We start from the raw sequence: 12,353 nt of genomic DNA, 5'->3' as shown, positions 1-12,353 counted from the left end.
AATTCCATTTATTGATACACACGGTCAATCAGCAATCTTCCAGTATGTGGATAAAACTTTATCAACTAAGCTGCATCAAGTAAAGAAATATGGATCTCCATTCACCCTCTTCAGGGCCCTAGTTCATCATAGACTAGGAACAAACCCCGATCGTCAGCGACCCCGGGCCACTTTCGTTGAAATTCTTAATCAGCACCCCAAAAGAACATAAGAACAATTTTCAAAACTCCTCTAAAACTTAGGATCTCTTTCTAGGACCCATTTGGCTTCACTGCATTCTTACATATCGCTACTTTGCTAGAATAATATCACATTTGACCTTAAAAAAGGTTTGATAATAAAGATATTACCGTAGACAGGAGTTACTTTCTTTACTGTGGGTCTCTCTCCAGACTGTTTCAGAGCTAGTAGGGTTGTCAGAAAGTAACCACAGTCCACTGTACTATAGAATAAATTTAATACAAAATAAAATAAATTTGTTTTTGTCTGATATTAGTATTCAAGTGAAGAAGCCATGATGAAAAGGCAAGCTAAACTTTCATGGAAGTGATCTTAAATTTTCAAACTTGTTCCTAGTTCATTTGAATAAAGATAATTGACTGAATAAGAAGGTTTTGACAAACTATTGAAAATAACTCGTAAATCATTAAAATTAGGATTTCATGCCTTTAATATGATCTTAAAAAAGAATTTATAGATTTTGTCGATTAATAGCCACATCTGTTTAGATTACTGTCTCGGCACAAATTTATTAAATTTGTGAGAATAATCTAAGTTGTAATTATAATTTTTAAACACTTTATACGTGAATTGTTACATAATTGTTTATTTAGACCATTGTTCATTACAACGGTTAAGTAAATTGCTCTCGAATACGTTAACACTGATTTTGATAAGAGGTATCGAGTGAGGGTCTTTTCAACTGTCCCGGCGACATAACAGTTTAACTTTGACATTCTTGACATTGGATTAGAATAATCTGTTATAATGCCTTCTAAGGTGCCTTTTGTTAAATTTAGCAACAATGTTGAATACCCATTGCTTGGCTTGGGGACATGGAAGGTAAGTTAATATATTTAGTGGAGATATTTAATTATCAAGTTGATTGTTTTCTGTTAGATACCTTGAATTAATTCATCAACCAGTATTATTTGAAATTTTCTGAAAATATTTATCCTAAGTGCTTATGATTTTTATCAAGTTGTACTCCTTATGTATCAAAGACCTATTAAATGATATACTCATCGAAACTTCTGTTTTACATTAAATTGAAGCTTATCATTCCCACTGGTTACTTCATTATGTTATCAGAAAATCCGATGATTTCCCTTATTACTGGTTTTATAATGTTTTAATTATTTGGTTTTGAACATATAAGAGGCAATTCTTATATTTTTCATTAATTAGTACAAAATTTTCTAAAAAAGTTGAATTGTTTTACAGCTCGAATTAAGTTTTATTATGAATTTCATATCAACCAAGTGAAGACTACTTATTTTAGTTTTAATTTTTTTTATGTATGGAGTAATTTTTCTTATTATTATCATATCAACCTGGGTTTTACAAAATGGAAAATTAAAATAAATGAACCTGAAACACAGGCTTTAACAATCACTCAAATAAGACTAAGATTCCCAAGGGCTCATTCTATCAATAGAACTACATTAGTTATAGAGATATAAATCCGGTACTTCTATAAAAATTCTCAATTATTACCTAAAAACAGATTGATCTGACAAAAAGCTGTCAACTGCGACAATAACATTCTGCTCCTATCACTCCACAGAGAAGTTACATTGTGATTTTGATTTTTATCCATAATTTTATGTTTCGCCTTAAATGGAAAAACTTCTAACTAATTTGTATTTCAAATTAATTAGTCAAAACCTAATGAAGTTTACCAAGCAATCAAGGATGCCATAGACATCGGGTATCGTCACTTTGACTGTGCGCACGTTTATCAGAATGAAAAAGAGGTAGGAGCTGCCTTAAGTGAAAAAATGAATGGAGGAGAAGTTAAGAGAGAAGAGTTGTTCATCACTAGTAAGGTATCCTATTCGCTACTAATACATTTTTATGAGTTTCATTAACAATTTGTTTTGTATGAAAGTTATAATTTTAATTGAATGTCTTTCAGCTATGGAATACTTATCATAAAAAAGAGTTAGTCGTACCAGCTTTGAAGCAAACATTGGAGAATTTAAAGCTAGATTATATTGATCTTTATTTAATTCATTGGCCCTTCGGTTTGAAGGTATGTACTCTTTCTTGTCTATTAAAAAAAAAATAGAAATAGATCAGAAGCTTAGGTTCAGGGTTCATTTCATACTCCATTTTTTCATGAAGAAGAAATGTTTTCTAAAATTTATATATTTATTTCTATATAAATAATAATAACCCAATCGAAATCTATAATATGGGTGCAATAGATATCTGATGCTATAACATCAGTTGCAATAATAATAATGGGCATTTATCAGTTACTCTTGAGTAAAGTAGTCTTTAAAATGAGAATTTTTTGAATTAATTGGTTGTATTCTAATAAAAACTTCTTGTTTGGATTTTCAAAATCTACATTTTTTTTTACACAGAACGGCCTTTCAAGACCACACGAATATCATTACTTTTTCCTTCTCACTTTCTCTCTTCTTCTCTCCCAGTATCTTCTCATCATTTCTGCATGTCTTTGCTTCCTATCTTCCAACCACGCAGTACCCTTCCGTTTTTCTTTATTTGCCGCAAGAACATTTATGTATTTAAATTTTTTTCCGTACTGTTCTCTATCTAGGCAGTCCTTGTCTGTTATTTTCAATTTCTTTGTTTCCTCTCTCATTTGCTTCATATATCCTCCTATGGTCTTATATTCACAGATTTGGTCAAAGAGTTTCTTGTCTAGTCTGCTTTGGTCCATTCTCACCATGTGCCTGTAGAATCTCAATCTTCTGATTCAGATTTCGGTTTCCAAGTCATTTATCTTCCTGTAGATTTCCTGGTTGGGTCTTAACTAGTAGCCTTCCTGTGTTTTCTTGGGACCATAGATTCTCCTCAGGATCCTTCTCTCTATTTTCAGTAATTTTTCCAGGCTAGGAAGACATGTTGTCTCCATTCCGTATAAAATTACTGGTTTTATGACTGTGATATTTTTGCGTTAGACGATAGGTTCTTTTTATTGTAAATATTGCCTGTTGCGAAGCTTAGCCTTTCCAACTTGATAATTTTCTCCTTCATGCTCTCTATCTCCAAACCGTTATTGCATTCTATCTCTCCCAGATATTTAAATTTCTTTGTCACTCTTATCCGTCCATATTTCGTCTGTACTACTTTTTTACCATAGTTTGTTTCCGTTGTCATAAATTCTGTCTTTTCATAGGAGAATTGTAGGCCTGCTTTTTCTTTCAGGGTATTTGTCTGACTGCCTCTTCCTCTGTTTCCGCTAGGAGGGCTAAATCATCTGCAAAGGCTAGGCAGCTCACTTTAATGTATTTTTTCTTGGTTCCTACCACGGTCCCTACTACCACAGTCCCTACTACTACGGTCTTTACTACTACGATCCCTATTATTTATTTTCCAGAACTCTCTCATGATTTTATCGAGTACTATGTTAAATAATATTGGTGACAGCCGTTTCCCTGTCTTAGTCCTGTTTTTACCTGGAATGATTTGCTGATTAGTCCCTGGAACTTTACTTAGGATTTTGTGTTCAATAGCGTTAATTTTATCAGATTTATTGTTTTTTGGTCTACTCCATATTCCCTTAGTATTCTCAGTAAGGTTCCCCTGTCTACCAACTCATAGGCTTTCCTGAAGTCGACGAAGGAGATGTAGAGGTTTGTTTGTTTGGTTTGTTTGTTTGGTTGTTTAGTGGCGCCAAACTTCATTGGTCATCAACGCCATTTATATTTTATTTAATTTTGCTAATATTCGTTAAATTTTATTTATTTATTTATTTTTTTTCCTTCCGATCAAGTTATATTTTTGTAAGTAAATTTTGTGATTTTAAAAACTGGAACACCAATTCTATTGCCTTATCATCGTCTCCAATGGTTTTTGAGATATCTTGGCTTAGTCCCAAGCTATTGAGGTGTGGTGTAAAATATGGGCATCGTTGGAAAACATGGCTTATGGTTAAATTGTGATAGTAGTTGTCGAGATGTAGAGGTTTTTGGGTCTCATAATATAATATTTTATCAGTAATTTAAGGGGTAGAATCTGTTGCTGTCAAGGTCTACCCTTCCTGGTATTCCCCAATTTCCAGGCCTTTTTGCGGTTCTAGTTGGTTTTGTAGGGTTTTTATTTTTACCATTTCTTAAAAATTTTCTTTGCATTATATTCAGTTCTTCATTATTGAAAGGAAAATAAAAATTTTATATTACCTAACTATTTATAAATTTTAATGATGTATTTCTATTTTACTTTAAATTGCACAAATGGTGTTCAATTTGCTCCTTGCAATCATCTTATTTATGCGAATTGGGTGATTTCCATAGTTTACAAGTTTTTTTTTTTTTTTAATGAATAGTATTAAGAAAAAAATATATCAATTCTGGGGACTGCAAACAAATCATCATCTTGATTGGGTTAAGATGCCAGAAAGCAAACTTATAATTAAGTAATTATTGGTTACCACTTTGTATTGCAAATGATTCAGTTCTTAATTGTCATCTGTTATATAGTTGCCACGGTGAAAATATTTTATGTACAAGGAAGGTTATTTATGTATTGTTTATACATGTACAGTGCTGGCTACTATTAAAGTTGATTCATACAACTAGGTTTACTGAGGTGTAGATAGTTGTGTATGTGATAGTAGACCGCACCCCCCCCCTACAAACTTCTCCAATAACTAGGTTTACTGAGGTGTAGATAGTTGTATATGTGATAGTAGACAGCACCTCCCTACAAACTTCTCCAATAACTAGGTTTACTGAGGTGTAGATAGTTGTATATGTGATAGTAGACAGCACCTCCCGACAAACTTCTCCAATAACTAGGTTTACTGATTGAATAGCGACATAACTATTGTATTCTCTAACTAAATGTTTAATAAATCAGCTGCTCTCATCTCACTATTTTCACTTAGCACCCTTCTTTGAGTAAAATTAGTCCTTGTATGTTTCAAAACTATGATTTTTCTGTTATTGAGAATGGCAATCCTTCCCTATTATAAGTATTTTATATTTATAGATAAGTGACAGTAAAATCTGATTATTGTCATAAGAATCATTGAAGCACGAAAAATTTATTTTCTTCTTTAGCTGATTATCAGATTCTTTCATGTTTTGTATTTACTCATTTTTAATACGGATTTTAGAAATTCAATATCATACTATTTTAATAACAAAATCAACTGATACTAAAGAACACTTAATTTTACACTAATTTGACAAGTTTAATCAAAATCATTTGAGCCGTTTCTGAAAAAGTGTGAAGTTTATGATATAAAGTGGTGATTCTGACTAGCTGATTTTAGTTGAAAACATATCAGATATATGACTAGCTCAAATTGGTAGTTCCAGTTTAGTTTACTTAAGCTTTTAAGCTGGGCTGTTTACATACTTAGGCACACACAGACCACTTTGTGAGGCTTGCTTATTGTGACTCGGGGGACTTAGGGACATGTATTTTTATTGAAAATCTTTGTGAAATTTTTCACGATTGAATTACTTCCCCATATCATATATTTTATTTTATATACTTAAGCAAAAGTAAAATGCCTGTTATTATATTTTAGGAAGGTGATGAATTGTTTCCGAAAGATAAGGATGGAAAATTTATTTACAGTGATTCCAGCTACATTGAGACGTGGAAAGGGATGGAAGAGTGTGCCAAATTAGGACTCGCAAAATCCATTGGACTGTCTAATTTCAATAGCAAACAAATCAAAGCAATTCTGGATATTGCTGAAATTAAACCAGTTAACAACCAGGTATTTTATAATTATTTTTAAGAAATAAAAATATTGAATAAAATGAAATATTCAGATTTATTTAAATTTAATATATATAAAAAAAAAAAAAATTATGAACTCATAGTTGCTATTTCTTATATGCATGGTTATTACAGCTGCATATCTTTGTATTTCAGATTGAATGCCATCCCTACTTGAACCAATCTAAGTTGATCGAATTTTGTAAACAAAATGATATCGTCGTAACTGCCTACAGTCCACTCGGGTCGCCTGATCGACCCTTCGCCAAGTCTGGTGATCCAGTGCTCTTGGAAGATCCCAAGTTGAAAGAACTAGCTGAGAAATATAATAAAACTCCTGCTCAGATCCTCATTAAATATCAGGTGATAAGTTGTTTATGTAATACATTGGTTACTATTTTTCTTATGGTATTTAAACCTAATGTACTCTTATATTATTGAAACTATACTATAGTGGTTATGTTTGAAATTTATATCTATGAGGAGAAGATGGTTGGGTGTGCGGTCAAAATACAACACAAATAAGTTGAAGTAATTTTATTGTCACCAATAATTATTGGATACCCATCAAAATAACTTATAACGTATTCTCACCTTCTGGTAACTTCGTCTTCTTTGTAACGCATTTTTTAACATTTTCTAAAACCATTTGTCGTCACCCTCTTATATGTTTTCCTCTTTTAAATAATTTATAAAATATTCATATTCCATTACATTATATAACTTAAAACTTTTTATTTCCTCAATTATGTTAGTTTTACTTACTTATTCAATTACCTATATATACATTTTATTTTCATCACTTAATTTTATTAATTTCATTCTGTACAATTATTTACTATATGTCATTCTGTTTATATTTTATTTTTTGTATTCATTGGTTATCTTGTTCTGTCGTTAGCCCTGATTAAGGCTAGAAATTCTGGCTGAAACGGCACTATTAAATAAGTTACCTCAACTTATTTGTATTATATTTTTACCGCAGCCCTCCAACTATCTTCTCCTCATATATATTATCCATGGTTAACTATCTTATCGTTGTGAAATTTATATTTATAAACAATTTGATATTTTGAACTTCTTAGCTACTATACGATAAAGAATCATTTTGTTTTCATTGTTTTTGGTTTTAGGGCACTAGCTTCCGGAATAAAGATCATTTTTTCATTTCATTTAGTTCTTTTTGAAAACAGAAATAAGGCTTACATGTTCATATTTATTATCTTCTTAATGATTAGCTCTAGGTAATTGGGATGGAAACAAAAATAATAACAATGAAATAAATGTTATAATGATATATTTTAATTAGAGTAAAAAAAGCCGTTTAATAAAACTTCCTTATTCCTAATAAACTATACAGAATGTTTTTAAATTAAGTTGTTACAATAGAAATTGTAGTCTACAAATAAGTAGCTGGGAAGTTAGCATGTCTTCACAAATACATGCAGGCATCATCTGACCTGAAAAATAATTCTTTTTTATTAAATGAATTTGCTCCCTCATTTTATTCACAGCTTGAATTCTCAAACTTAAGATTTTGTTTTTGTTCAAGACAAATTATTTTTCAAAGATTTTATTTGTTGCTGATGTTTTTATATGTTAGTTTCATTTCTTTTGATAATTAATTAATTAAAAAAAGTTATCAATGGCTAGTGAACCTCATTCAAGAAAAGGAAGAATCTTGAATGTTTATAAAGATTACATTTTTACTAGTTGAGATTGATGTTCAAAACTTTAAAGTTAAGTTGATTGAATTTTGAAAATTTTATTCCCTTGATTTCATAAAAAAGGTTTGTTGAAATAAAAAATAATATAACATTTTGTATTTCTTATTATATAATTGAAATACCTTCAATTTTCTTATTTAATTATAAAAGAAAAAAAAGAAGAAGTTGTAATGATTATATTTATAATTATAAATAGTACCTGAACTGTACACCATTTATTTGTTTTGGAATTTATTATAATATTGTCATTTGAGTTGATTTGAATCAAAGTGATTTAAGTGCAGTTTTGATCAGTTGAAATTTGGGAATGTTTTTGTTTATAGCCGTTAAAAATAAAAAATTATTAAATGTATTTTTCACTTAAATTTTATCAATTACAGACCTAAATCGAGGTTTCACGGTGACTGTCGCAGCCACATGTAAACTGACATTTGTTGTTGTATGGTCAGGATTTACTTCATAGAATAGAATAGGAAATACATTTATTATTAGGGCGAGGTCCCTTCACAATAATGTAAATTTTGATACGTGGTAGTTCTATCGACTATATGCTCATGTATGACAACCTTACACAACATGATATCATGTGGAACCTCAGCTTTTGAGTAAGTTGATTGTTGTTATCAAAACCATTTCAAGAAATTTTGTTATTTGAATTTTGACACTTTCATTCATTTCAGATATTGCATCTTTACTAATATGTTTATTGTATTATAAAAATTTATAAACACTTTTGTTTTATGGTTGCTTTATATTATTGTTTTCATACGATTATGAAACTGAAGTTATCTCCTTTTTTTTTAATTTGTAGGTTTAAATTACTTTCGTTCGGCTTCATATATTTTGTGAGGAGATATTGTTAAAAGAACTCAATTGTTTGTTTATTTTCCCTAATGTTTGAGTGTTAGTTAAAAAGGTAGATCCGTCTGTAGCCAAGTGAGTTAAGGCGTCTGCCTTAGCAAGCTTGTTACTGCAGTTTGAACTTTTATTTAGAGCGGAATGAAAACTTGACTTGGTCTGCACTCCTTTGGATGGTCGGACACCTCTGGTTCTAACGGTGTAAAAACAAGAGTCAGATGTTTTTTATTCTTCTAATTACTAAGAGGAGGGAGGGTAGGCGCTATGACATGACCCAGTTTGTAGACTTTCAGTAGGATGGAACCCTGGGAGGATGGAGGATGGAATAAAGGGTTCCGTCTCTAATAAAATTCCATTAACCAGGCTGCATCATAATATCTGCGTATCTATCAGGAACAAATGATTGTCCACCATGCCTACATTACTAATAAACAAATTATTTACTTTAGAGATATTTGTTTTTTATATATTTCACTTTTACATAGCTCACCCTTTATTAGACATGGTATAGATCTAGGGTGAACAACCCGTGGCCCGCTTAACAAACAATAGGGTGAACAACCCGCGTGAATATATTTCTGCCCCACGAGATTCATTTTGCTTTTACAAAATATATTTATTTTATGATGGACAAAGTAATGAAAACCAATGTCTTAAAAAGTACATTATTTTTTCCCCATTTATTTTTAAGTTCTATAAATTTCTTTAAAATGTACGTTTAGTATCAATGTTATTATGTCATCTATGTTTGCATATAGGAATAATAGTAAATAATAATTATAACTCATTATGTATATATGTATATATAGTTGACCGTAAAAATTGATATATAAGAAGACGGTCAGGGTTGGGGTCAAAAGAGAAACAAAAATGGTTTACAACTATTTATTTTCCGACGCCCCACTTTGCAGGGCTTCATCAGGGCTAAAAAGATACAAAAAAAAAAAACTGAGAATATTACAACAATAATACAATTTAAGTTAGGATAACTTGCCTTATTGTAGTAATATTCTAGGTTTTTTTTTTTTTTTTTGTATCTTTTTAGCCCTGCAAAGTGGGGTAAAACGTCGGAAAATAAATCGTTGTAAACTATTTTTGTTTCTCTTTTGACCACAACCCTGACCATCTTCTTATATAATAACTCATTATGTTTCATTCCAAAAAATGTCTATAGCAGGTCTAAATCTAATGTGGAAATATATAATTTTATATGTGTCCCATCAAATTTCTATGCATTTCCAAAGTGGTCCATAAGATCATTTGTGTTACCTACCATTGATCTAGATTATGCATTATATATCTGTGTTGTGCTTTTTAGTATTGAAAGTGATAAAAATGTATTAATTATGCTTATAATTATATCATTTATTTCATAAAAATCTTTATTCGGGATAGACATCAAATATGATTCATCATAATTTAAGTATGATAAAATGTTGGTTTGAATTAGATTTAATTTAGCAAAACTGGCTGTTATTTGATTAGTGTCATTTTTGGAAGCATGTAGTATAGCTTTTTAAAACAAGCAAAAACTAAATAAAAATAAAATGCTTTGGTTATTTTGATTATAATTACAATTGGTTATGATTATGTTAATTCTTAACTATGCTTACCCTAATCATAATTTCTTGGGCTAATATAGCCGTGGTTTAAGCTTTACCCTTCAGTTAAAATAATTCAATATTAGTAGCAGACTAAAGTGAGCCACAAATACTTTTTTTTATTTGTTAATCATCGAGTTAAGTCTTGAAGTAGATAAGTATAACAAAACATTGACCTAGGACTTGGCAATTAGTGCGTTAGTGCACCACCACCACTCATACTCAGCTTATCCCCATTATTTAAATAATTGAAATATTTTATATCTTGTTATAAGGAGAAGATGGTTGGGGTGTTGTCAGCAAAGATACGCAAATAAGCGAAATTTGTGCTGAGGTATTTTGTATTAGTATTACCTACTATCTACTTAATTTATTAGTATGTATATTTCCAAGTTAGTTTGCTAATATTTTATTTTTATTTTTTTCTCTGAATGCAAGTTGCTATATCGTTTTATTTTTCAGTCCTAAAATTTGGATTGAACCGTCGGCTCAAATAAATAAGTTTTGCTTATTTGTGTATCTTTGCTGACCACACTCCTGATTATGTTCTCAAATCAATCTATGGTCAACTATTAACAACTCATTATAATATCTTGTTAATATTAACAGAAGTTAGCAGTTTTCAAAAAATCTTTGTGTGACAGAGCTCTTGAATCCTTGAATCAAAGAAATTGATTTTTTGGCCATTGGTCTACCCGTATGTGGGTGACACAAGTTTCTATTTTTTGTGAAAATAAGATAATAATATTAATTGTTATTTTTTTTTGTTTTATTGGGTATCTACTCCCGATGCCAGCGCACCAAATGAGTTCTCAATAGGCAAATAATGTTCTTTTCATAACATTTTAGCTTCAAAATGATTGAAGAAACCAGCCCTAGCCTAAAGAAACTGTTATATTTTTGTTATCAATTTAGTTGTTATTGTTTTAGTTTTATGTTTATAAAAGTAAGCATTTGTAAAAAAAAGCATGTTTCTCCTTATTAGTTGAATTATTGTTAAAAACGACACATGCAATGCAGTGTTTTTATGTATGTATGCAATAAATTTAATGTACGTGATGTATATTTTATTGACTTTATTTTTTTTTATGAATAGCATAAAATGCTATTGCATCTTCATTGTCTCAGCTATTTTTCTTAATTTGAATTTTAGACCATGAGCTTATTCGAAACAATTAAATTTACATTAAAATTTGTAAAACATTAAACAAAATTTTATTTATATAACTTTCCTCCTAGAGAATATATATTTGTTAGCATCTATCTAATATTATTTTTTTTTTCTTGTATTTTAGATTCAGAGAAATGTCATAGTCATTCCAAAATCTATTACGAAAAGTAGAATAGCCAGCAACTTGGATGTATTCGATTTCAATATCTCACCTGAGGACATGGAGATATTGAATAGCTTAAATAAGCCTAATGGACGTATGGTGAGCGTAGCACAGTAAGTAGCATCGCAGCCAAATAATAAGAAATTAAAGTAAATTCTGTTAGAACTGTAATAATCTTTCTTATTATTTTTCTTTTTTTTCAGTTATGCTGATCATCCAGATTATCCATTCCTTGAAGAATTTTAGAGATTGGGTTATGAATATATTTCATTTAAAATATGTATGTGTTTTAAACAGTATTGTTATTTTTTAAACTTACTATTTTATTAAATTCATGATATTACTAAGTGTTTGAATATCCATTCCTTTAAATGGTTTGTTGATTGAATAATTTAAAATATGTAAATTTCCTTTGATTTCAACGTAATATTAAAATTGATTTTCTTTTTTTCATTTAAGTTATTGTTTTTTTTTTCTAAAAAGAAGTTGTATTCTAAGGAAGAGAAAGTTAAAAGCCAAGTTTTAAGATGGTAGTATTTATTATTTATTGGCGATATTAGATAACAATACATTGTTATATGTGGTTGGACAATGTTACAGAAAAATGTGAGCTCGATTGTTGATAAAGAATTAATGAACTAAGAACTGTGTTTGTTTTATCATTCATATTATATTCCTTGATATTCTATGAACTTTAGAATATCAAGGAATATAATATAAGGAAACTGAAGAAGAGGAAAGGGTACTCCGAGAGAAACAAGCGACAGACAATAGCTCACACTCACCAAAGATCACAAGCCAAGCAGATCAAGTTATACAGAACAGTATCAGTACAGTATACTGTCAGTTATACAGAACAGTATCAGTACAGTATACTGTCAGTTATACAGAACAGTATCAGTACA

At 30.1% G+C, this 12,353-nt stretch overlaps 2 protein-coding genes across 2 annotated transcripts in view; one reads left to right on the top strand and one right to left on the bottom strand.

Moving 5' to 3' along the window:
• The first annotated feature begins 768 nt into the window (after positions 1–768).
• On the top strand, positions 769–11,791 carry LOC106688118 (aldo-keto reductase family 1 member B1). The gene is made up of 7 exons (XM_014432429.3): positions 769–1,062; positions 1,881–2,048; positions 2,138–2,254; positions 5,732–5,926; positions 6,085–6,291; positions 11,410–11,561; positions 11,652–11,791. The coding sequence occupies exons 1-7, from the start codon at positions 988–990 to the stop codon at positions 11,692–11,694; spliced, it is 957 nt and encodes a 318-aa protein (XP_014287915.1). The 5' UTR covers positions 769–987; the 3' UTR covers positions 11,695–11,791.
• Positions 7,209–12,353, bottom strand: part of LOC106688117 (protein FAM184A) — a gene marked incomplete in the record, with an annotated part of 76,799 nt that continues 71,654 nt past the window's right edge. Inside the window, 1 exon segment of the mRNA XM_067049402.1 lies at positions 7,209–7,388. Coding sequence (XP_066905503.1) covers positions 7,361–7,388 — 28 coding nt within the window.

Source organism: Halyomorpha halys, unplaced genomic scaffold (genome assembly GCF_000696795.3).
Source record: "Halyomorpha halys isolate HHAL.00 unplaced genomic scaffold, Hhal_1.1 Scaffold1054.1, whole genome shotgun sequence".
In the NCBI taxonomy this organism is placed as follows: domain Eukaryota; kingdom Metazoa; phylum Arthropoda; class Insecta; order Hemiptera; family Pentatomidae; genus Halyomorpha; species Halyomorpha halys.
Note: the sequence above shows the minus strand (reverse complement) of the source record. Positions and strands in the feature narration are given on the sequence as shown.